The sequence below is a fragment of the Lolium perenne genome, chromosome 7 (assembly GCF_019359855.2).
Source record: "Lolium perenne isolate Kyuss_39 chromosome 7, Kyuss_2.0, whole genome shotgun sequence".
Taxonomy (NCBI): Eukaryota; Viridiplantae; Streptophyta; class Magnoliopsida; order Poales; family Poaceae; genus Lolium; species Lolium perenne.
Genome location: NC_067250.2, coordinates 142,567,784 through 142,591,382, shown reverse-complemented (window position 1 = coordinate 142,591,382; position 23,599 = coordinate 142,567,784). Strand labels below are relative to the sequence as shown.

At 41.4% G+C, this 23,599-nt stretch overlaps 2 protein-coding genes and 1 long non-coding RNA gene across 3 annotated transcripts; all 3 read left to right on the top strand.

Annotated features, from left to right (window-relative positions):
- Nucleotides 1–3,321: 3,321 nt before the first annotated feature.
- LOC139833420 (uncharacterized) lies at nucleotides 3,322–4,251 on the top strand. Its single transcript, XM_071823712.1, has 2 exons — nucleotides 3,322–3,639; nucleotides 3,927–4,251. Exons 1-2 carry the CDS (start codon nucleotides 3,604–3,606, stop codon nucleotides 4,206–4,208), a joined length of 318 nt encoding a protein of 105 aa, XP_071679813.1. The 5' UTR covers nucleotides 3,322–3,603; the 3' UTR covers nucleotides 4,209–4,251.
- Nucleotides 4,252–6,084: 1,833 nt separating this feature from the next.
- LOC127318730 (uncharacterized) lies at nucleotides 6,085–9,246 on the top strand. The gene is made up of 2 exons (XR_007862095.2): nucleotides 6,085–8,219; nucleotides 8,680–9,246. It is a non-coding gene; the product is annotated as an uncharacterized lncRNA (long non-coding RNA).
- Nucleotides 9,247–16,829: 7,583 nt separating this feature from the next.
- Nucleotides 16,830–20,047, top strand: LOC127318729 (uncharacterized). The gene is made up of 3 exons (XM_051349211.2): nucleotides 16,830–17,184; nucleotides 17,448–17,755; nucleotides 19,763–20,047. Exons 1-2 carry the CDS (start codon nucleotides 16,894–16,896, stop codon nucleotides 17,727–17,729), a joined length of 573 nt encoding a protein of 190 aa, XP_051205171.1. The 5' UTR covers nucleotides 16,830–16,893; the 3' UTR covers nucleotides 17,730–17,755; nucleotides 19,763–20,047.
- Nucleotides 20,048–23,599: the final 3,552 nt, after the last annotated feature.

Sequence of the window (23,599 nt, the reverse complement as noted above, 5' to 3'; positions counted from 1 at the left end):
TGCAGCAACAGCACGACCCGAGGGGGCGGCGTAGCTGTAGCCGCAGCAGAGGGTGCGGCAGGGGTCGAGGACGAGGTTGTGGAGGGGCAGCCGGAGCAGCCGGCCTAGCGACCGGGTCAGCCGGCGCGGCAGTCGGTGCAGCCGGCCTAGCGACCGGGGCGGCCGGCGCGGCAGCCGGTGCAGCCGGCACGGCAGCGGCTAGCGGTGTGGACCAAAGGCGGCGATGCTGCGCCCCCAGCGGCAACCCTGTGCTCGATCGGTGGTAGGCGCGTGCTCGGGGACTTGCTTGGCGTAGATGTGTGCGCGGGGTCGGTTGATCAGACCGACGACGGCGCTACATGTGCCATGGCGTGGACGACGCGCAGATCGGAGTCGATGGCGGCGTTGTCGATGTAGTCACGGGCGATGATGGCGAAGACGGACCAGCGATGGAGACCGCGCGGGCGAGACAGCCTGCGGCGTCGCACGTAGGGGCGCCCCGTGTGCGGTGCGTGCGGATGTGCCGTGCGGTTGATGGCCGGTGCAGGTCGATGCCGTTGTCGGAGTAGAGGCGCAAGAGGACGACGGCGATGGGCGACTCAATCCGATCTATGATCGGTAAAACCAAAAAAAAAGCGTCGGTCGAGCGACCGGCGGAGCAAAAATAAACCAATCTACGGATTGGAAAAAAAAAGGACTCGAGGGCAGCGGATCAACGGATCGGCGGACGAACCCTCATACGGGTTGCGCGGTCCCCGGAGTAGGCCATGGAGATTGACCTCCCCTGGGGCGGCGCGGGCGGAAGCGCGGGCGGCGGCTAGGTCAAGGAGCGTGCCGCTCTGATACCATGTTGAAGGATAGAGAGGGAGAGAGATTGGTGGAATATGTTGGATGTTGTATTGAGCCTCATGGGCGAGTATATATAGGAGTACAAGAAACCGACTTGGAGTAGAGCAAATATATCTCTAACATTTGCGACACAAGGCGATTTTGGAAAAGGTGCTACTTCCGTTTACTGAGTTACAACAAGACCCAGGGATGCTAATGTTAGCAATGTACAGCACATCATTTCTGAACCACTCTGGCATGCTATGTACCTTAAGTACCTTGTGTAGGTGCAGCCTTAGGGGTGGAACGGATCGGATGCGGATTGGATAGTGCCTTTCCCATATCCATTTTCATATTTTTAAAACAAATACGGATGCAAATGTGGATGTTATCGAATACAAATTCGGAGCGGACGTTAATCGAATATGAATACAGCTCGGATATTTTCTCAACTCAGAGCAGATACGGATATAAGGAAATAATAGACTCATGTCTTATAACGAGTCAACTATATAGTATAATGCATAGTAGTTTCAAGTTGAATCACATAAAAGAATATTTGACAAATTTGTTAGTTTCTCTAGGTCAGTTAGTTGACACATTCGGGTTGAATTACTGAAATTAGCCAACATAATCTTATTCGGATACAGATATATCTATTTTCATATCCACATTTTATTCAAAATTCAATACCACATTTGTATTTGTTTTTATAAAATGGGCTCAGATATTTACCATATCCATTTCCACAGACATCCATATTCGGATATTACCACTTCCATTTTCAATTTCTTAAATACCAATGTATCCAGGACAAGTTTTCACCCCTATGCAGTCTATGGCACTCACCTCCCATCCTCACACAATTTTTTATCGCTATGTCTCAGCCTATTTTGCATGGAAATTAACTTTTGGTCCAACGGTTGTCAGGATCAATTGAGAACACCAAAACCGAGTAGGGCGGTTCCTTGGAACCTCTATGATCTACATGCAACGCTGCAAAGTCTGCAATACCCATGGAAAAATCCAGTGGAGAAAAAAAGATACAATTTGGCTGTCTAGCCTTGTATAAGATAGTCTGTACGACTACTAAAACTTCTTTTCAGTCATGGTAATTAACTAATTATAGAGCCAGCCAAAGCTGAGATAAGTTCAAAAGAAAATCAGATACAAAAATCTTCTTTTTTCCTGCAGTAATAGGAATAACCATTTTCAAAATGCATGTCTTCATGTGATAAAATATTTAAAATATATATAATGTTGCATACTTGCATATGCCAACCATTCTTTGTGACTGTGATGGTGTGCAATCCAAATGTTGTCATAAAAAGTTGGCAATAAATCAAAGCATTTGAGTTATTTTTTTTCTGAAGAGGTTTGATCCAGTATAACCCCTCCTCCTAAACTCAGATCGGGCACTTGGGTAATTATCCAATTAATTAACTGATTGACAACTTTCCTTAGCCCATATCCAAACCTAGTATATTTATTTATGAGTATCCGGTTCACAAGAAAGGCTGGCCGTTTGCACAAGAGAGACCAACACGTGAAGAAACACCCAAATATTCACCGGTTTGTCTGGTCAAGAGGAAGTCAGACAGTCTAGCCAGGTAGGGGCGTATTCAGCGAGACTATTTAAAAGGGAAGCAAATAGTCCGGCTAGTCCTGAGACAGAATGTCCATCTAGTCTCAAGACACACCTCGCCATCGTCCTGCCTGCACGCTACTGCCTCCCCTTCTGGCATACACCTACGAGGCCTTACCGAGGCTCATGTCGGCCTTTACCGCCTCACACTGCCTTGTGGTCGGCAAGCACCGTCTTGTCATGCCTCCCACCCATCGACCATGATCTCCACCGTCCGACAAAGTTGCCGCCGATGAGCCGACAATGGCGTACATATGTACTACTCCTACATGTACGCTACATATTCATACAAATAAGTTAGGCCATACAGATTTCGCACAGGGCTACATATACCTATTTAGTTTTCTAAAAATACCCATCAAGCCCTTAGTTATGAAGGGGTATCGAATGAGTTTGAGGGAGGGGGTTGTACTAGACCAAACGCATTTTTCAAAATGATCCATATTAGACATAGCACATATTGAAATACAAAATCCATATTGAATTACAAAATGTCGTCCGAGTAAATTGGCTTCCAAAATGGCAGCACAACTCTCGATTATCATTTCAGCGGGCAGCAATTCTCGAGTAGGATTACCAAGGGATCGATCCAAGAAATCCGAACTCCGTCACTCCGAACATTTCTTGGAAGCTATGCGGTGTCAATCGCCAAGTCGCTAATTGAATTGGTAACTAAATGTAGTGCACATAACAAAGTGCATTTTATACCATGTAAATAATAGTGAAAAATATTAACCTTTAATCGGGTGAGTGTAGCAGATTAAGACGCCCTAAACTGATCCGGGTGTGCCTTTTTGCAACCCGATTACCCGACTGCTTCTACTTACCAAACCCCAACCCATTCCCGTTGTTCTCCTACACTCCACAGACGAGACCAGAGTCCACAAACCCCAACCACGCCCACCTTCCACGCCTAGGGTTCCGGCGCCATGTCCGTCGCCAAGGTCGCGATTCCGGCATGGGCGCGCAGGTTCGCGGCTAGCACGCTCATCTACGCGTCGTTCGCGATGCTGTGGCTCGGCTCTGCGTTCGGCGGCTTCACGGTCGTCGGGCGCCGCGCCTTGGGTGAGGATTCCCCTGTGCTCGCGGCGGCGACCACGGTCGCCCTCTACGCCATAGTCGGCTCTGGATTTCTCTGACCCTTCCGCTCCATGGCCTCCGTCTCCAACAACACCAGCGCCAAGGAGGTACTTTTCTCAGCTCTTAAATACTGTATTTTGGTCCGGGCGATTTACAGTCTGGGAAGTGCGTCCATTAAATCAAGTTGCCAGTTTCCCAATTAAGAAGCGAGTTCCGTAACTAATAAGAGGTTCGGTTGTCCCTAAAAAAAAGATAGAGGTTTTGTTAGGTACTGTATCTGTACTCAGTAGTGTAAGTGCGCATCTGCATCCTTCTATTCTGTCCTCACAGAATGTAATAAAATGTCATCCTTGTGAAGTTGTTTGTTCTGAACTGTGTGTGAATTCTTATACAGCGCACCAAAGAGCCTGCCGTGAAAGGCACTCGTCAGATTCTTCGAAAGGTTGTTCGAGACATGCTCCAGGATGCTGTTATGGTTGGACTCCTTGCTACGTTCCCCTTCATGCTGCTCGTGGGTGCTGGTTCTCTGGTGATGGCTACGTCGGCTGTGAAAGAATCTCGGAGGGAGATGATCGGTTCTATATTGGTGGATGTGGGGTTACTGGGCGCCAACGCGATACATTGTTTCCTCATCTTACCCATTACAATACTGAGGATATGGAGGATGAAGTATTGAGGTGACGCTGTTGTCTTGTTCAGGTATTACCTGTCCTATGCCCCAAATCTACAGTTTTTAGGTGCCACATTGTATTTATATTTATGAGCATGTTTTCACATACTTTAGCGGTTTAGCCTCTGGTGATGTGTAAACAATTGCATCTTTGTTCGATCTTTTTTCTTATGCTATACGATACTAAACCATTCTGTCTTGCATCCCAGTTACACCTGCAAGTGATTTTGCTTTTGTGGCTGCTATATTAGTGATCTTAAGAATATTTGCATCTAGCACCGTTTGATTTTGAACGAGTCGCTAATTGGTAAAGAGAGATCATCAGTGCAAACCTATGAGACTGGTCAGAAACTCTCTATAGACACTTTTTAATCAAAACTCTGGTCATTCCGTTATTGAGAGTGTATCCGTAAGCGCTGAAGTCTTCAAAGTACTGTGCTGCGGGGTATCTTCTACTTAACTGCATTGTCTTCTTATTTATCTGTCTGTAGTGCCATGTTCTGTTCGTTACGTACTACAAGCATATTAAAATTGGAGAAATTTGGCAAGACCGGAAAGAAAACGAATTAGCTTACTTATGTAAATTATGATTGTAGTATATAAAACGAAGCATGCCTTTAATCCCCAGTTAGTTATCTACTTGCGTGTGATGTTCATCCACTGCATTGTGTTTTGCAGAAGTATCTTCAAAAACACATGTTGAAGTTGTAGTGAGATATTCTTCCCTTCCACAAGTTCTTGCTGAACTTTTATTTACCTAAAATAGCTTAGTTTTAATGGCCATTTATAAGAAATCAGTATCATGGTTTCATATGATTATGATATATTTATGATACTGGTGCATCTTGTGTAAACAATTGAAGAATACTGCTGTTGGTGATCTTCGCAATTTTGAAACTAACAGTCAGAAAAGCTACTTGTGGATTGTACTATGAAACATATTTTTACATAATTTCTAAAACAATCGCACAACGACAGTTATATGTTTTTTATTCCATTGAAAATGCTCTGATTTGCCATTTATAACATGTTTTTTTTACCCTGTGGACTGTCATGCTTGCTGTCAACCAGTCCCTTATCATTGGTTCTTCTGCAGCCCACGGTATTTGAACTGGCTACCATGTACATTGAATTCGCACCTTTGAGGCACCCAAGCTTCCCTGTTTTGGCTGTTACATGTCACATGTACATCTAACGTTGTATATGATGCCCCCCATAGGGGGCCTCACAGAGATTAGCTGCTCGTAGCCGTTGGATCTTCCCGTCTGGCAATCTTGTCCGTCCATTTTTCACTGGTGGAGTAGTCAAGGACGCGAGGCCCTCGCGCTACCCGTTTTTTATCCACGGGTCGATGAAGCCCATCCGGCCCGGCGTTGGCGCGTCGTGCCCTATCCCAATCCTCTCCAATCCAGCAGCCGCCGCCTCTCCCGCTCCCCGCCCGTCGCTCCCGCTTCCGCAGCCGTGGCTCCCGCTCCCCGCCCGTCGCTCCCGCTCCCCGCCGTCGGTCTCCTCGCCCGCCCTCGTCCCCGTCGCAGCACGCCGCCGCGCTATGGGAGGAGCGGCTCGGCTGGGCAGGAACTTGTGTGTGGCGGCGGAACACGATGTCGACGGTCCGGAGGTTCGGGATGGCGGCGGAACACGATGTCGACGGTCCGGAGGTTCGGGATGGCAGCGGCGGCCGCCGCGTTCATCGCCTTCGCGGCCTTCGCATCGGCGTCGGCGTCCAGGCCGGCCTCCTTCGTCAAATCCACCGTCAAAGCACGCGACGTCGTGATCTTCTCCAAGTCATACTGCCCGTAAGGCCCTCTCCCGTCTCCCCTCAGTCCTCGATTCGAGTTAATCCTCTCCCTGTTTGCGCTGGTGAGCCACGACACTAGGATCTGATTGCGGTGCTGTAAATTGTCTGGTTAGGGCTTCAATTGTATAATGGTGAGAGTTTTTTTTTTGTTAGGAACAGAGAGAATTGATTTCCTTTGCAGGATCCAAAACTGTAGATCGGTCGACTTTTGAAGATCCAGGTATTCATCCGTTTCTTGATTCTTGAAACAGTAAATGTTGGTACTATAGTTAACACTGGGTGTTAATGCGGTCATCTGGCCTTACTTTGTGTTTGTGATCCAAGTGTATAATAGGTCACAGTTCTTGAGAATTGAGACGCTAAGTGATAAGAGAAGTGAGAGTTAACTTTTTACTCTGCTTGTTTGATCTGTCAAAAATTACTCTATTTTGTCTGTTGTAGTTAATCTAACAAGGCTTTTGTGTCATGTCATAGACACTAGGCGATTGCAGGAGAATCTGGTCATCTACTTTCCTTTTAGAACGCCCTGTTATGTCAGCTTGTTCGATCTGTTAGTGATTCTTCAGTCTGATTAGCTCACATGAATTTCTTGCAAGTATAATGAAAAAGCCCTTAACTCAAATGTCTGTATGAAGTTGCGTATTTCACCACTTATATGGTCAGATAACATGAAACCTTTAAATGGGAAGACACTGATGTAACTGAGATATGAATATCGAATTGTAATTCTGGGAGAGAATAATCAATTATGAGGATACTGCCCATAGATGCAAAACCCAACTACTTGACTGTTGTGGTACTGCCAGAAGAAACTCTATGTTTAAGTACCTCGACTTCTGCAGGTATTGTAGAAGGGAAACATTATCGGCTGCATCCATTTTCTCTCATCTCTTTCCTTTATTTTCCACTCTGCAGGTTCAGTTGCATGTTTGTCTGCTGATTTGTTCATCACGGAAGGGTTTAGGGTAAAAGAGTAAGAAGATGATAAAATGTGGTCTTACATATGGATTTACACTGCAACTGAATTGTTATTTTTTTTACCAATTCCTATATATATTCAGGCCTTTTATTTTTGCCTTTGTCAATATCAGTGCAGTATTAGGTGATGTTTTCGTTTAGGCATAGCCTTATGAAATCCCGTTTCGCTGCAGTTCTTCACCTCTGTTTTGGTGGTTTTCCAGTTTAGGCACATCCATACCAATGTGTTATTTGTATAGATAATCTGGTTGTTTGTTATTTCCATCTTGAACAATGCAAGATGATCAATACATGTCATTAGCTGGTTAGCTCATGACTGAAATGGGCTACCTTGGCCAGGAACATCATGTGTCCTTTAATTTCTGGGGTTGAAGTCATTTAGTTTCAGTATCAAAAATTCTTGAATTGGGGGGAGGGGAACTTGGCGATTCATGGCAGAGAGGAAAGAGGGGTATATTAAAGGTCTGATCTATACAATACAAGGTAAACATAATTTAGGTATATCACACTTGAGGCGTTTCTCCTTTTATGAAATATAGTACAGTAATCATACATTTTGGTTTCTGCAATAATTTTCAGTTGCTTCTAATATTGTTTGATTTCTTTCACATAAACAGAAGTACACGTTACCCCTTTTAATTAATACTTATTATTTCCACACCGTAAATAGTATTTTTCTTAGAACACAACATTATGGTCCCATTTTTTACCATCTGCATGTTTAGTATATTCCTTTCATATACAATGTATAAATCCTTAAATAGTTCTCTGCAGCATGTATTTACATTCTTAGTTCCGGACGTCATTGGATTTATGTTGCGGGTGAAAGAACAATGGATCAGAGCTTAAGGTAGTTTATGTAAAAAGTTTGTGGTCACTGTTTCCAATATATGTTGGATTTCTAGGTAGGTTCCGAGATACACGCCATGAATGTTCTTAAATGACTCAGCTGTCCTACTAATTTTACTACCCACTTTTAATTGTTCAAAACAAAATCTAAGAGACGAAAATGGTATTTAAATAGTTATTTCTAGACCATGGTGTGTAAATACTGTAAAGTAAGCTTTGCTACTGATTGATTTTATGAGAAATCTCTTTGCGAATATTTCCTGTGGGGTCTATCATCAGTAATCATTCAGGCTTCTTCTAGGCACATTTTATAGAGGTTTATGATCGGTGGGGAACATCTATCTCAGCTCTCCATTCTTCCTCTGGCCTCCTTTCATGTTGTCATTCCAGAGGTAATGCTTGCTATCACGTACTTCTACAAATGCTGTTACAGTGCTCCGATTTGAAATGCTACCTCATTTGTCGTTCATTGCCATGGGCTCGGACAAGAGTTTATATTTTTTTAGATATCTTTTTAGATGCGGTGACGAGGGAAATTTAAATTTATCATAATAATGAGACTACCAGAGTATCATACTAATGAATATTCTATCTTATGCTTGATAATATCACTCCATGATACATTGTCGGATCATGTCCATAAGAAACATGTTATTACCTTTGAAGAATCATGCAAACATAATTTCTTGATATGAAACTGTAGATTTGATAGTAGCAACTTGATAAAGTTCAAATTGCTGCATATTTAAACACTTTGATACACCATATATTTAAGGAATTTTTTTCTCTTATCTTGCATATCAGTAAATGCATCAATTTGCAATCATTTTCCATATGGTGGTTTATTTGCAGGTCAAAATCTGACTTAGTGAAGATGATCGTTTCCCCGCTTATTATCGGTCTGAACCTTAATATCAGTGAAAGAGTGCTCGACGATGAAATTATGTATGACACAGATGAGCTTTTTCTAGATCAAGCAGCAAGAAAATTAACCATGTGAGTTTTTTTGGTGTGTTTTATAGTAAATATTAATTACTAACCTATATAAATATGATGCATCTGTTTATAGGTACTGGCTTGCTTTTGAATATTGTTGCAGATAAAGCACTAAAATCAATGTAGCATTATCAATTGGGCACAGTTAGTATCTATAGCAGTAGCTGGTAAGAACTAAATCTACCGTAGAGAGCAAGTACTGTTTAGTCTACAAATGTCTTTTAATCAATGAGTTCTATCTTTTTGACAGATATGCACATGATGCACCTGTTTTTGCTTATGATAGGTTTTCACTTGCTTTTGAATAGTTGATGCCAACCTCTTAAAGTGTGGAAGACTGTTTAATCATGGCTATTACTACAACTGTTAGACTTGAGCCTTTTCTTTATAACTCGAAATAATTTTTATTTCACATCGTTTGCATATGCTCTCTTCTCCTAAGCAGTAATTTTTTCGCCATGCCCTTGTGTACATTTGCGTTAGAAATTCAGCTCCGCCTTTGTGTGTTCCAGATGGAGTTGCCACTCAAGTCAGGTGTTTGCCTTTCCCCCACCCTGTTCTTTTTGTTAACCTAGATGTTTGCATGTTCTGTTTCTAATAAGGGTGTGCCCTGTGGGTATTTTTCATGTTGTGTTGGTTTGGTTGTTTTCATTTTATTCCTGCCATACCACATGGTATTATATGTCTACTCTTCCTGTATTCATTTGTTGCGGTTGGCTGCTTCATAGTGTCATTTGCCATCCCATTCCTACCTATGCCCAAGGTGGACGGTGATGTTTATGTCCTGGGAGCTGTTGCTGATCCCAAGGCGGTACAAACCTGGATAAACTCTTGACTCCATTCATGAGTCTGTAATATCCATGAAAGTTTTCTCACTCATTGGTTTATTCCAGATTGATAGTTCTTCATGTGTGTATGGGCAATGTTGTCAGCAATATTGCAAACAGTTTAGCTGATATCCCGAATTAAGGTTCGCTTGAAATTGTCAATGTGCACCTCATCTCTATTCTTTTATGGTCGGGTATCCGTACTTCCGCAAATCAATGAATAGGATCTAATCAAATGTTTAATTAGAGGCATATATTGGTGGACTAACGAAAGAGCTGATTCAAGTTGTAACCCTTTGAAAGGATGAAAGGATTCAGGTTGTGTCCCTATTCTCTGCTTCATGAACTGACGAAAGGCTGCCCAAGCAGCACACCATTCAAGTTGTAGCCCAATTGGCGATTTATAGATCTGTAGCCATGTTTGCATCACACAGGTGAACATAAAGAGTTTTAGACTCTGAAATCCGAAGAAACTATTGAAGTGACATGGTTTGGCCTATGCTTAATATTGTCCCATAGGCAGCTTATGTAGAGTTGCTTTTGTTGTTTCTTTCGCACTGATGTTGCTCTTGATAGAACCATCGAGTGTTGCAAAAGATTCGTTATTTTGCATGCTTTATTCTAATTTTATCATATCGACTTCATTTTGTAGAACCTAAGAATCATGTCAACACCTTTTTTTCTACGTTATACAAAGTGTAAATCTGTGTGAATTTCACGGGATTGTCCGCCAAGGCGATACCAATTGAAAGGTGTTTATCATTTTGAAATGTGTCGAGGGATATGTATAAATTGATGTCGGATTCTGTAGTGTTCGTAGTCCTTTGTATCGACCGTTTCCTCATTACACCATTGCATCATATTATTACGCGATCTAATAATCATAATATTACGCCTGGAATCTAATCAGTTTGACTTATTTGGAATTTCAATACGAAAATCAGGGAACCGTGCGCCAAGGCATGCTTAAAATCTAAGAAAAGTATTATCATATTGGCTGATACTTTTATAACTATTATATGAATTGAATATTGGCACGAGCTCCACGGGATCGTGCGCCAAGGCGCACATCTAAATCTAGTAGTAAGAAGAGTTGCTCCCTATATGCTGAGTTGCAGTCTGCAGAGCAGCAGATGTAGTATTCTCCACCAGGTGTTAGGTTCCACCTAATTTCTTCTTGTGGGTTCAGTTGGTAGTGACACAGTAGCGACCCTGGTCCATAGAAGGATGTTTTGGTGATAGGCTGCAGCACAAAGTTATGCTGGATATCCATAATACCCTTGTAATATTTTAGAGGATCGAAAGCTGGCTTCCTTCCCTAAGGTTATCTGGTTGCGGTGGCAGAGGGTCCTAGTTATGACCAAATATTGTTTACTTCAATAGCAATTCTGAATTTATGATCGTGAGATTCCACGTCATCTAAAGTGGACGATAGAGATCAAAGTTATGAAAGCTCATCAAGAACTACTCATGCACGCAAACAAACAATTCTATAGTTAAATGATTCATACTTCTCAGGTGCTGGATATTTTTCTTGTTATGTGTAATATTCTTTTAGTTTAATTTCTCACCATTTGCTGCTTTCCAAACATTCATTTGAGGTATTCTGATTTTTCGCCCATGGTAAAAAATGTGAGTTACACGTAAGGGAAAAATATCCATTCACCTTTTAAATAGAGAAAGTCCCATGCTAAACAATATAACTATGTTAAAGTTCTACCACTTCACGGTAGAATTGTTTACATAGACAGAAAAAGCAAAATGGTGTATGTATATCACAACTATATATTGAGTCAAAATTACATCAATGCAGAGATATCAAACATAGATACATAGCTGTTTTTCTAGTCTGTGCATCAGAGTTTTATAGTAAACTGTATCTAGCCAAAAAAGCAATTTGGCTACTTTCAGAAAATTACCATATTTCACTGTTTTCAGATAGTACTGATGTGTGCACTGTGGTACCTCTCTATCTGGATGGCCCATTTCTCATGGATAATAATCGCTGACCTTACAATTTTCTTTATCCGTTTCAGTATCTGTGATGCATGAAGATTTTCGAAAGATGGTACTGAAGTTTTACCGAGTAACAAGATCCAGGGATTCTCTAGCTGTTTGCAATGTACCGCTCAGTCACTTTCTGAACCACTCTTGGCTTGTTATGTAACTAGCTACCTCTAGCTGCTGGAATACTTGTAGCTTTTGTCCTGGTGATGCCACGGTGAACATTGTGTTGCAGAAATACCTCCAGATTTTGCTGCTAAGCTTCCTCCGCAACTTGAACATTGTGAGGATAAATGTTGGGATGAAGACATGATTTGGTAGTTCCCTATTGTGCTTTGACTGATGGGTACTGCAGATTTTTGGGCTGTATGGTTCGGGTGTGTTCCATGCGTGTGGAAAGGTTGTGGAGACTCAGTACTATATGTCGCGCCCTGGAGTTGATAGTGGGTGTAGCGCACAGCTCTCAGCATAAGATCTGTCAATTGATCTTCATTTCGTGAACAAACCATACCCCCGACGTTGGCAGATTTAAGCCATAGCCTCAATGTACATACGAACTACATTCTGGCCAGCAACCCAACAAAAGAACAATTTGCATTATTTCTCTTGATTAATGGCTCCCACAGTACATCTTGGATAATCAGGCACCAGAACTTAAAAATATACCCCAGTTTCAGTTTGGAAGATTAGGAATAGCCCTGTTAATTTATAGAAAATAAAATAGTGAACCCTATGACTGACTAAAATATTCAAAATTTCAAGACAATGCAATGATATCAAACTTAGATATCTTTAGATTTTCTTATAGAAAATGGAATGGTTTTATCACCCCTGGCCTCTAGTTTGTCAGCTCGAAAGTTTGTACCAAACTTCGTTAATTAAAGCTTATAGATATTAGCTATCATGAATTAGAGTTCAGTAATAAATGTAGTTATGTTTCAATAGAAAATGTATGTGTTGCATTATCTAGCTGCACAAGCAACATGCCACTCCCTGATAACTGGTATGTCATCTGCGGCTAATGGATGGCTCACTCACAATAGAAATGCTTTCTTTGGCCATTTCAATGTTTGTGATGCAAAGCGGTTTTGGAAAGGTGCTACTTCCGTTTACTGAGTAACAACTAACAAGACCCAGGGATGCTAATATTAGAAATGTACCCCACATCATTTCTGAACCACTCTGGCATGTTATGGTACTCGTAACTTAATTACTACTACCTCTGGTCTGAATTAATTGACGCCACCACAGTACAAAATTGTATGCAAATCAACTAACCTCAGCGTCAATTAAATGTGACCGCTTCTTCCAGCTGATAGAATACTTGTAGCTTCTGTCTTCGTGATGGCATGGTAAACTTGTCTTGGCGATAGATAAATGTGCTGCCATTGTCTCCTAATTTGCTGCTAAACGTCCTCAGCTCCTTGAATACACCGTTGTACCTTCAGGGCCGGCCCTAGGGGAGGGCGGGAGGGGCGGCCGCCCTGGGCCCGAGAAAACTAGGGGCCCCAAATCCCATCTAGTCAGGGCCGGTCCTGAGGTTTGAGCGGCCCGGGGCAGAACTTAAATCTCGGGCCCTATAGGCATAAAAATAATGATTTATATATGTAATTATATGAAGTCCTACCAATAAGCTTCAAAAATGCATGTAAAAAATACTCATAAAGTTCCAAAAAATAGTAATGTCAATATCAAAATATATATACATGTTGCTCTAAAAATTTATGCATTACTAGACGTGAAGTCAGTGATCATGGTATATCATAATGGAGGAGTGGATGCAGTGAAGCCTCTTCTCGGCGATTGGGCTTCTTGCTTATCGATGTGGCTGCGTGACGGTGGACAATCGGTAGTTGAATTATGTGTAGGAACGGTTGAAATGGTGCAGTGTACGGCGCTCATGGAGAAATATTTATGTGGGTATGTCAACGATAGAAAAGCAAAATGAGTCAAAAATAAAAGTGAAAGAAAAAAGGAGTCAATTTTTTAGAATTGTGCGATGCATTCTTTTTATTAAAACAAGAGTGCTGATCAGTCTTGTTGTCTAGTTTAGACCACAGGCCTAGTCAACCGGGCCCTGTTTAGTCGCTTCATATAGTAATTTTTTTTTTGGATAGTCGCTTCGTACAGCTAAAAAGAATCTCAAAAAAGAAAATGGCCGAAGCTAGCCCGTGGAAGAAAGGGCCCAAGTCCAACATAACGCTTTGTCTTGGTCGCTGAATCTGACTAGAGAACTGTCGTCCAGCTCTAATGGCGGCGCCAAACTATCTCTTCCCTGCTGCCAAAAAAATACTACGAGTATCTCTTCCTCTGCTGCATGCATGCCTTAACTAGATGGGATTTGGGGCCCCTAGTTTTCTCGGGCCCAGGGCGGCCGCCCCTCCCGCCCTCCCCTAGGGCTGGCCCTGCATCTAGTTAAGGCATGCATGCAGCAGAGGAAGAGATACTCGTAGTATTTTTTTGGCAGCAGGGAAGAGATAGTTTGGCGCCGCCATTAGAGCTGGACGACAGTTCTCTAGTCAGATTCAGCGACCAAGACAAAGCGTTATGTTGGACTTGGGCCCTTTCTTCCACGGGCTAGCTTCGGCCATTTTCTTTTTTGAAATTCTTTTTAGCTGTACGAAGCGACTATCCAAAAAAAAAATTACTATATGAAGCGACTAAACAGGGCCCGGTTGACTAGGCCTGTGGTCTAAACTAGACAACAAGACTGATCAGCACTCTTGTTTTAATAAAAAGAATGCATCGCACAATTCTAAAAAATTGACTCCTTTTTTCTTTCACTTTTATTTTTGACTCATTTTGCTTTTCTATCGTTGACATACCCACATAAATATTTCTCCATGAGCGTCGTACACTGCACCATTTCAACCATTCCTACACATAATTCAACTACCGATTGTCCACCGTCACGCAGCCACATCGATAAGCAAGAAGCCCAATCGCCGAGAAGAGGCTTCACTGCATCCACTCCTCCATTATGATATACCATGATCACTGACTTCACGTCTAGTAATGCATAAATTTTTAGAGCAACATGTATATATATTTTGATATTGATATTACTATTTTTTGGAACTTTATGAGTATTTTTTACATGCATTTTTGAAGCTTATTGGTAGGACTTCATATAATTACATATATAAATCATTATTTTTATGCCTATAGGGCCCGAGATTTAAGTTCTGCCCCGGGCCCCTCAAACCTCAGGACCGGCCCTGTGTACCTTATGTCTGATCTATCAATTCTGAATTTGCTGAACGGATCATACTCGATTGCACTTGCTCAGAGCATGACTTTGATGTAGCAGATATGAGCTGATCTTTTCGATTCACCCATTATTTGTAAATCAAGGTATAAAAGATAAAGGCAATAATCACAAATTACATATTTCTAATTTCACCGCTGAACATATCACCTTATGCGAACTTCAAGATTTGCAAAATGATAACAATGTAAAATTTGTAAAGGATGAACAAATAAGAAAAGTACTCCTATATAAGAAAACATAAAACAAGTAAAATAGCAAATGGAAAAAAGAAAACTAGATCAAGAAAATCCAAAAAAATAAAATAGGACAAACAAAGTCTAAAGAATTAATACATTTTTTTGAAAGGGAGATGTGAGAGTAATACTACCTGAACCTGAGACCTTGTGGAGTTGCAGCCTATAGCACCCACCACCCATCCCTACACAATTCATATCGTTGTGTTTTTTTTTTGCTCAACATATCTTTTATGGATTCTTAACATTTATTTAATCTAAAACTTGTCAGCGACACCAAAACTGAGGACGACGATCGCTAGACGCTAGGAATAAGGAACGTCTCATCCACATGCAACACTGCAACACCCATGGACTCGAGGGAAGAAAACAAAATATGCAAAAAGGGAAAGCCCCGGCCTCTAGAAAGATACCATATGTTGTCTAACCTTGTAGTATAAGACAGTTTGTGCGTCCAGTAACGCTTCTCTTTAGTTGTGGCAATAATAGAGCTTGCCAAAGCTGAGATAAATTTAAAAATTGAGATATATAAATCTTCTTTCTCCATGTTGTGGTGCAGCGGCAACTAATTTTAAAATCCATGCCTTCATTTGATAAAATACACAAAATCTCTACCATATATGTTGCACATGCCAAGAATAACTCTATGGGATTGACGGCGTGCAACCCACACGTGGTTATAAAAAGTTGGGAATTAATCAAACCTTATGAGTTGTACATAATTTCTCCCCAAAATACTCATATTGAACACAAGCACATTAGAAAACAATCCATGGTTAGAATAGCAAGTGTCGCCTTCAATCAATTGACTTTCAAAATGGCAGCACAAAACTCTTGATTGCCATTTCAACCGACAACGGTTATCCAATAGGACGTGGCGGATCCATGTGCAACCAGCGGGTTGGCCGAGACACAGATTTTTTTTTTGTTTCCTTTGTAAAATAGCCAATTTGTACCATTTGTACCACCTCTAAAAATTGTTTTTTGGCTGTTGTGGTGTCACCGTGCAACTCTGGTATTCAGTTCTCTAGCTCCGCAATAGCCGCCCAGAGATCGATCTAAGACCATGTACTATGTGTGAAAAAAGCGGTTCTAACACTCTCTCTCCTCCTATTGAATCGATTCTATACATAACAAGGAACCGAATCATTGGTCTGACACAAAAAAGCGGCTCCTATTGTTGGTTCGCTTCTTTGCTTGTAAACCATGCATGCATGCATGAGATAGGAGAATGGGCCCACATGGCATAGACTAAAAAGAAAAAGGAAGATTCATCAATTGGCATGCATGTATGTCAGAGCAAAGTGATTCACACATAGCAGCGAATCAAAGCTGATTCCAAACCCTGCCATGTTTTCCTTTGAACCGAACACACATAGTACATGATCTAAGGAATCCAAACTCCGCAATCCTAACATTTCTCCGCAAACCCCATGGAAGTGTAATTCACATAACAATTTTACTTTCATACCATAAATAAGAATGAAAAAAACTTATATTTCCACACCACATACTATAACAATGAAAAACCTTCCATGGGGTTCATATAGCATATTAACACAGCCTCAACTGATCAGGGCTACGGGCACGCATTTGTTTTGGACCCGACCGTTTCACATAGTTCTAAACCCAAACCCATCCCCCTCTTCTCGTGCAATCCAACTCCACAGACGAGACCAGAGTCCACCAACCCCAACCACGCACGCCCACCTTCCGCGCCTAGGGTTCCGGCCCCATGTCCGTCGCCAAGGTCGCGGTTCCGGCGTCGGCGCGCAGGTTCGCGGCCGTCGCGGCGGCTAACACGGTCATCTACGCGGGGTACGCGATGCTGTGGCTCGGCTCTGCGTACGGCGTCTTCACGGTCGTCGGGCGCCGCACCTTGGGCGAGGGTTCCCCTGTGCTCTCGGCGGCGAAGACGGTCGCCCTCTACGCGTTGCGCGGCTGTGGAATTCTCTTACCCTTCTCGCTCATGCTCGTCGCCCTCCGCTCCATGGCCTCCGTCTCCAACAACACCCACTCCAAGGAGGTACTTTTCTCTGCTAGCTCTTCGAACATTTCGATCCGAGCGATTTATGGTACGGGGAGTATGATTTTACTCGTGCATCCTTTAAATTCAGTTGCCAGTTTCCCAATTAAGAAGTGAGTTCCGTTTCTTTTTTCTGTTAGGTATCTGTGGTATAACCGTATAAGTGCATCTGCATCCATCTATTCTATCCTCACAGAATGTAATAAATGTCATCCTTCTGAAATTGTCTTTTTTTTCTGTACTGTGTGTGAATTCTTATGCAGCGTACCAAAGAACCTGCCGTGAAAGGCCTTCGTCAGATTCTTCGAAAGGTTATTCGAGACATGCTCCAGGATGCTGTTATGGTTGGAGCCCTTGCTACGTTCCCCTTCCTGCTGCTCATGTGTGCTGGTGCTCTGGTGACGGGTGAGTCGCCTGTGAAAGAATCTCGGAGGGAGATGATCGGTTCTATATTGGTGGATGTGGGGATACTGGGCGCCAACGCGATACATTGTTTCGTCATCTTACCCATTACAATTCTGAGGATATGGAGGATGAAGTATTGAGGTGGCAGTACTGTTGTGCTGTTCAGGTATTGCTTGTCATCTGCTCCAAATCTACAGTTTTTATGTGCCACATTGTGTTTATATTTATGGGCATGTTTTCACATACTTAAGCCTCTGGTGATGTGTAAACAATTGCATCTTTGCTGGATTCTTTTTCTTAAATGAAATTGTGTATCACCTATTTGTTATGATATACGACACTAATCCATTCTGTCCTACATCCTAGTTACACTTGCAAGCGATTTTGCTTCTTTTTTTGTAGCTGGTACTATATTAGTGTTCTTAAGAATATTTGCATCTAGTACCGATCGTTTTTGAACGAGCCGCTAATTAGCAAAGAGAGATCATCAGTGCAAACGTATGTGACTGGTCAGAAACTCTTTGTAGACACTTGTAAATTGTAATCAAAACTCCGTGGTCCTAGAAAATGTATCCATCGAAGGCCACCATAGGCGCTCAAGTCTTCGAAGTACTGTGATGTGGAATATCTTCTACTTAACTGTATATTGTCTTGTTATGTATCTGTCTGTATAGCAATGTTCTGTTTATTAAAATTGGAGAAAACAGGAAAGACAGGAAAGAAAAACGAAATTAACTTATGTAAATTATGGTTTACTATATAAAACTAATCATGCCTTTAATCCTCAGTTAGTTATCTACTTGCATGTGCTGTTCTTCCGCTGCATTGTGGACTTTGCAAAAATATCTTCAAGACCACATGTTGAAGTTGTAGGGAGATATTCTTCTCTTTCAGAAGTTCTCGGTGCCCTTTTATTTACGTAAAATAGCTTGCTTTTAATTTCCACTTTTAAGAAATCAGTACCATAGTTTCATATGATTATGAACTACTTATGATACTGGTGCTTCGTGTGAAAAAGTTGAAAAATACTGTTGCTGGCGATCTTTGCAATTTTGGTACAAACTGTAAATAGGAAAGAGTTTTTACATAATACTTGGAACAATTGCATACTGACAGACGTAGTTCTCTTATATTCCATTGAAAATGCTGTGATAGCTGTTTGTACCATAATTCTGTGCCCTGTGGACTGCCATGCTTCTGTCCATAAGTCCCTTCTCATTGGTTGTTCTTCTCTGCAGCCCAGAGTATTTTAAACTAGCTACCACCTACATTGAATTTACAGTTTTGCACCTCTGAGGCACCCAAGCTTCCCAGTTTTTGCTGTTACATTTTATCATATGTACATAGCAAGAAGAATTGTGCTCTATATGGTGAATTGCCGATGTAACATTTCTCCATCACGTGTTAGGCTCCAAATAATTTCTTTTAGCGTGATCAGTTGCATGGATACAGTAGTGATCCTGGTTCATAGAAGGTTGTCTGGTTGATAAGCTCCACCACATAGTTATGTTGGATATCCCTAATACTCGTGGTATTTTAGAGGATCGAAAGCTGTCTTTCTCCTATAGTGATGAGCACATTTGGTTTACTGGTGTAACATATCACAAGTTCATTATCATGAGATTCCACATATGCATAGTGATCTGAAGTGGATGATACAGATCAAAATTATGAATGCTCACTACTTACTCAGACAAACAAGCAAATATATAATTAAATGATTCTAACACTTCTTAGGTGCCTGGTTCTTTTCTTGTATATATCATTAAATATTTCCTCTGTTACATAATACAAGATGTTTTGGTAAGCTAAAATAGCCTACTAAAACGTCTTATATTTTGGTATGGAAGTAGTATTTCTGACCATTCATAGCTTTCCAAATATTTATATTCTGATTTTCTGCTATTGGTAAAAATTGTGAGTTAAAACTACAGCAATGCAGAGATAGCAAACATAAATATATAATATATAAAGTTTGAGTTTTATATCTTCAAATACAAGCACATGTACAGTATCTCAGCCACACAAGCAATTTGACTAGTTTCTTTTCATATAGCAAAACTGTGTGTGCCGTGTGCTACCTTACTCTCAAACATGTTATATACAGTTAATAGATGGCCCATTCCTCCTGGAAAATAACCACTGACCTTGTGTTTTTGTTTGACCGTTTCAGTGACTGCGATGCAAACGGTTTTGGAAAGGTGCTATGGAGTTTACAAGTACAACAAGACCCAGGGATTCTACTACTGCTCATCATTTTCTGAACCACTCTCGGCATGTTATGTAACTTATCGCTACTTCTAGCAACTAGACTACAAGACCCAGGGATTCTACTGTTAGGAATGTACTGCTCGTCATTTTCGGAACCACTCTAGGCATGTTATGTAACTTATCGCTACCTCTAGCAACTAGACTACTTGTAGGTGCTTGTGTCTTGGTGATGCCATGGTGAACTTTGGCTTGGCACTCACAGATGTGTTGCTGAGACCTCCTAGCTTTGCTACCAAGCTTCCTCCGCGACTTGAACATTGTGATGAACAGTGTTGGCATGGGACTGGTGAGTAGTGCAAATGTACTGGCTGTTTGATTCCGATGTATTTCATGTGTGTGGGAATGATGCGGAGACCCTGGTGGTCTGTGCTATATGGCCTGCCATGGCGAGATCATGGTGGCTACCACCACTGCAACTCAGCAATGGCGTTGGTTTAATTTATTGTTTGTGTGTAGCGTATGGATTCAAGAATAGACCTGCCAAATGATCTGATTTGCTGAACTAATTATACTCTAGGCTTAGCAATTTCTACACATTTAAGCAATGGAGACAAAGTGGTTTTTTTTCAAGAGCAGGAGACAAAGATTTTTATAGTCCATTGATTGAGCAAAGCTTTACCTTTCTAAAACGATCTTTTGTAATTTTATGGATCAAGACTTTTGAATATCTCTCGGCCAGTTCGCAACTCGGTCTTGATGATATTTGTTGCCTAAAAATCGCTCTTAGTTTTTGTCTTCTACACTGTTAAAGCAATGCCAACTCAATGAGGTGATAATGTTGTTGGAGAAAATAATGTGGCTTTCAAAAATCAATCTCTCAGGTCTCCAATTATTCGTGTATGAATAATGAATAGCTCAAGGTTATCTTTTATATAGTGCGAGATATGATAAATCTCTGGAAGAAAATTAATCTTATTTACATTGATCCTAGAAAATGAGTCTTGTTTTTGGTATGTAGTCTTTATTTTTGGTTCGAAGTCATTTTTGCGTAGTGTTCACTAAACAAGCATAATTTTCTCATACGGAATCCATTTTCAATGTATGACCACTCCAATTTTTCAAAAAAAAAAACATCTAAATGTATTCACCAAAAATTAAGGTAGGGCATCTTCCTATGGGGAGCTTCGCCCCTGCAAGCAAAAGAACTATTCTCTCCTTCCAGACTAAAGTCAAGAGGTCTGACCAATAATATGGGAAAACATATTATGAACATCTATAATACAAATAAGAAAATATGCTTCACAAGGGTTCTAACAATATTTATTTGAGATTGTAAAATTTTGATATTTTTTCTATATAATTGGTCAAACATTAATTATTTTGACTTTAGTCAGATATTATAGGCAACATATTTTGGAGAGGAAGAAATATAAAAAAATATTGAGAGTAGTCACCAGTAACATAACCAATCAACTAGGGCGACGACACCTTTATGCACTTCGAGCAATATGTTTGGATGCTAACAAGCTTATTTTCTTACTTCCACATATTTTGTTAGACCTAAGTCGGTCATACTTGAAGTACCAAAATTGTCTTTTGCATGAGTAACCGTTTTAGACTCCACTCGTTAATTTACCAAAATACGCCAAAAAAATGAAGACGTATGGCTCCTAACAATTTTTTTTTTTTGCTTCAGCATGTTTTATTAGACCTAAGCCAGTCATAGTTGAAGTACCAAAATTGTCGTTACCGTTTTGGACTCCACTTTTCAATTTACCGAAATACGCAAAAAGTAAATTAATCATGATGTATATGCCCTCTACTTGAAATGGCAGATTCAGCCTATCTAGGTGCAGCCGACCGAAGGGACACAGTTACCCGGGCTATTGATACGTCTCAAACGTATCTATAATTTCTTATGTTCCATGCTACTTTTATGATGATACTCACATGTTTTATACACATTATATGTTATTATTATACATTTTCCGGCACTAACCTATTGACGAGATGCCGAAGAGCCAGTTGCTGTTTTCTGCTGTTTTTGGTTTCAGAAATCCTAGTAAGGAAATATTCTCGGAATTGGACGAAATCAACGCCCAGAGGCTTATTTTTCCACGAAGCTTCCAGAAGACCGAGGGAGAAACGAAGTGGGGCCACGGGGCGCCGCCACACTAGGGCGGCGCGGCCTAAGGGGGGCCCGCGCGGCCCTAGCGTGTGGGGCCCCCGTGACTCCTCCGACTCCGCCCTTCCTCCTACTTAAAGCCTTCATCGCGAAACCCTCTGAGAGCCACGATACGGAAAACCTTCCAGAGACGCCGCCGCCGCCAATCTCATCTCGGGGGATTCAGGAGATCGCCTCCGGCACCCTGCCGGAGAGGGGAATCATCTCCCGGAGGGCTCTTCATCGCCATGATCGCCTCCGGATCGATGTGTGAGTAGTTCACCCCTGGACTATGGGTCCATAGCAGTAGCTAGATGGTTGTCTTCTCCTCATTGTGCTATCATGTTAGATCTTGTGAGCTGCCTATCATGATCAAGATCATCTATTTGTAATGCTACATGTTGTGTTTGTTGGGATCCGATGAATATTGAATACTATGTCAAGTTGATTATCAATCTATCATATATGTTGTTTATGTTCTTGCATGCTCTCCGTTGCTAGTAGAGGCTCTGGCCAAGTTGATACTTGTAACTCCAAGAGGGAGTATTTATGCTCGATAGTGGGTTCATGCCTCCATTGAATCTGGAACAGTGACAGAAAGTTCTAAGGTTGTGGATGTGCTGTTGCCACTAGGGATAAAACATCGATGCTTTGTCTAAGGATATTTGTGTTGATTACATTACGCACCATACTTAATGCAGTCTGTTGCTTGCAACTTAATACCGGAAGGGGTTCGGATGATAACCTGAAAGTGAACTATTTAGGCATAGATGCATGCTGGATAGCGGTCTATGTACTTTGTCGTAATGCCCTGATTAAATCTCATAGTACTCATCATGATATATGTATGTGTATTGTTATGCCTTCTTTATTTGTCAATTTCCCAACTGTAATTTGTTCATCCAACATGCTATATCTTATGGGAGAGACACCACTAGTGAACTGTGGACCCCGGTCCATTCTTTACATCTGAAATACAATCTACTGCAATTATTCTTTACTGTTCTTCGCAAACAAACATCATCTTCCACACTATACATTTAATCCTTTGTTACAGCAAGCCAGTGAGATTGACAACCTCACTGTTACGTTGGGGCAAAGTACTTTTATTGTGTTGTGCAGGTTTCACGTTGGCGCCGGAATCCCTGGTGTTGCGCCGCACTACACTTCGCCGCCATCAACCTTCAACGTGCTTCTTGTCTCCTACTGGTTCGATAAACCTTGGTTTCTTACTGAGGAAAATTTGCTTCTATACGCATCATACCTTCCACTTGGGGTTCCCAACGGACGTGTGCTTTACGCGTATCAGGTATCGTAAACCAGTATGGTTGAAGTAGGAATGTAGGATTAACACCTCATAAGTTCTATTTATAATTTTTGTGTGGCTTTATAGTATGCTAACCGAAGCTTGTTCATACTATAGTTGGATGATACTTTTTAATAATATAACTGCAGAGCCCTGGGGCCTTTCCTCCTTTTTCGAAAAATAAATAAATACATAATTTTGACAGGTTTTGCCATCGTAAGCAGAGAATTATAGAACACGGGAAAAACTACAACAAATGATGTTAGGATAGAGCACATGAAAAACCACATTATTCATTTATTCGAGACATAGCGTGGTACTTATGTCGC

Bases quoted from the DNA above. Each gene is read 5' to 3' on its own strand.
- LOC139833420 (XM_071823712.1), top strand. From the start codon at position 3,604: ATGGCCTCCGTCTCCAACAACACCAGCGCCAAGGAG. The intron at 3,640-3,926 runs GTACTTTTCTCA...ATTCTTATACAG, and splicing joins ACAACACCAGCGCCAAGGAG to CGCACCAAAGAGCCTGCCGT.
- LOC127318729 (XM_051349211.2), top strand. From the start codon at position 16,894: ATGTCCGTCGCCAAGGTCGCGGTTCCGGCGTCGGCGCGCAGGTTCGCG. The intron at 17,185-17,447 runs GTACTTTTCTCT...ATTCTTATGCAG, and splicing joins ACAACACCCACTCCAAGGAG to CGTACCAAAGAACCTGCCGT.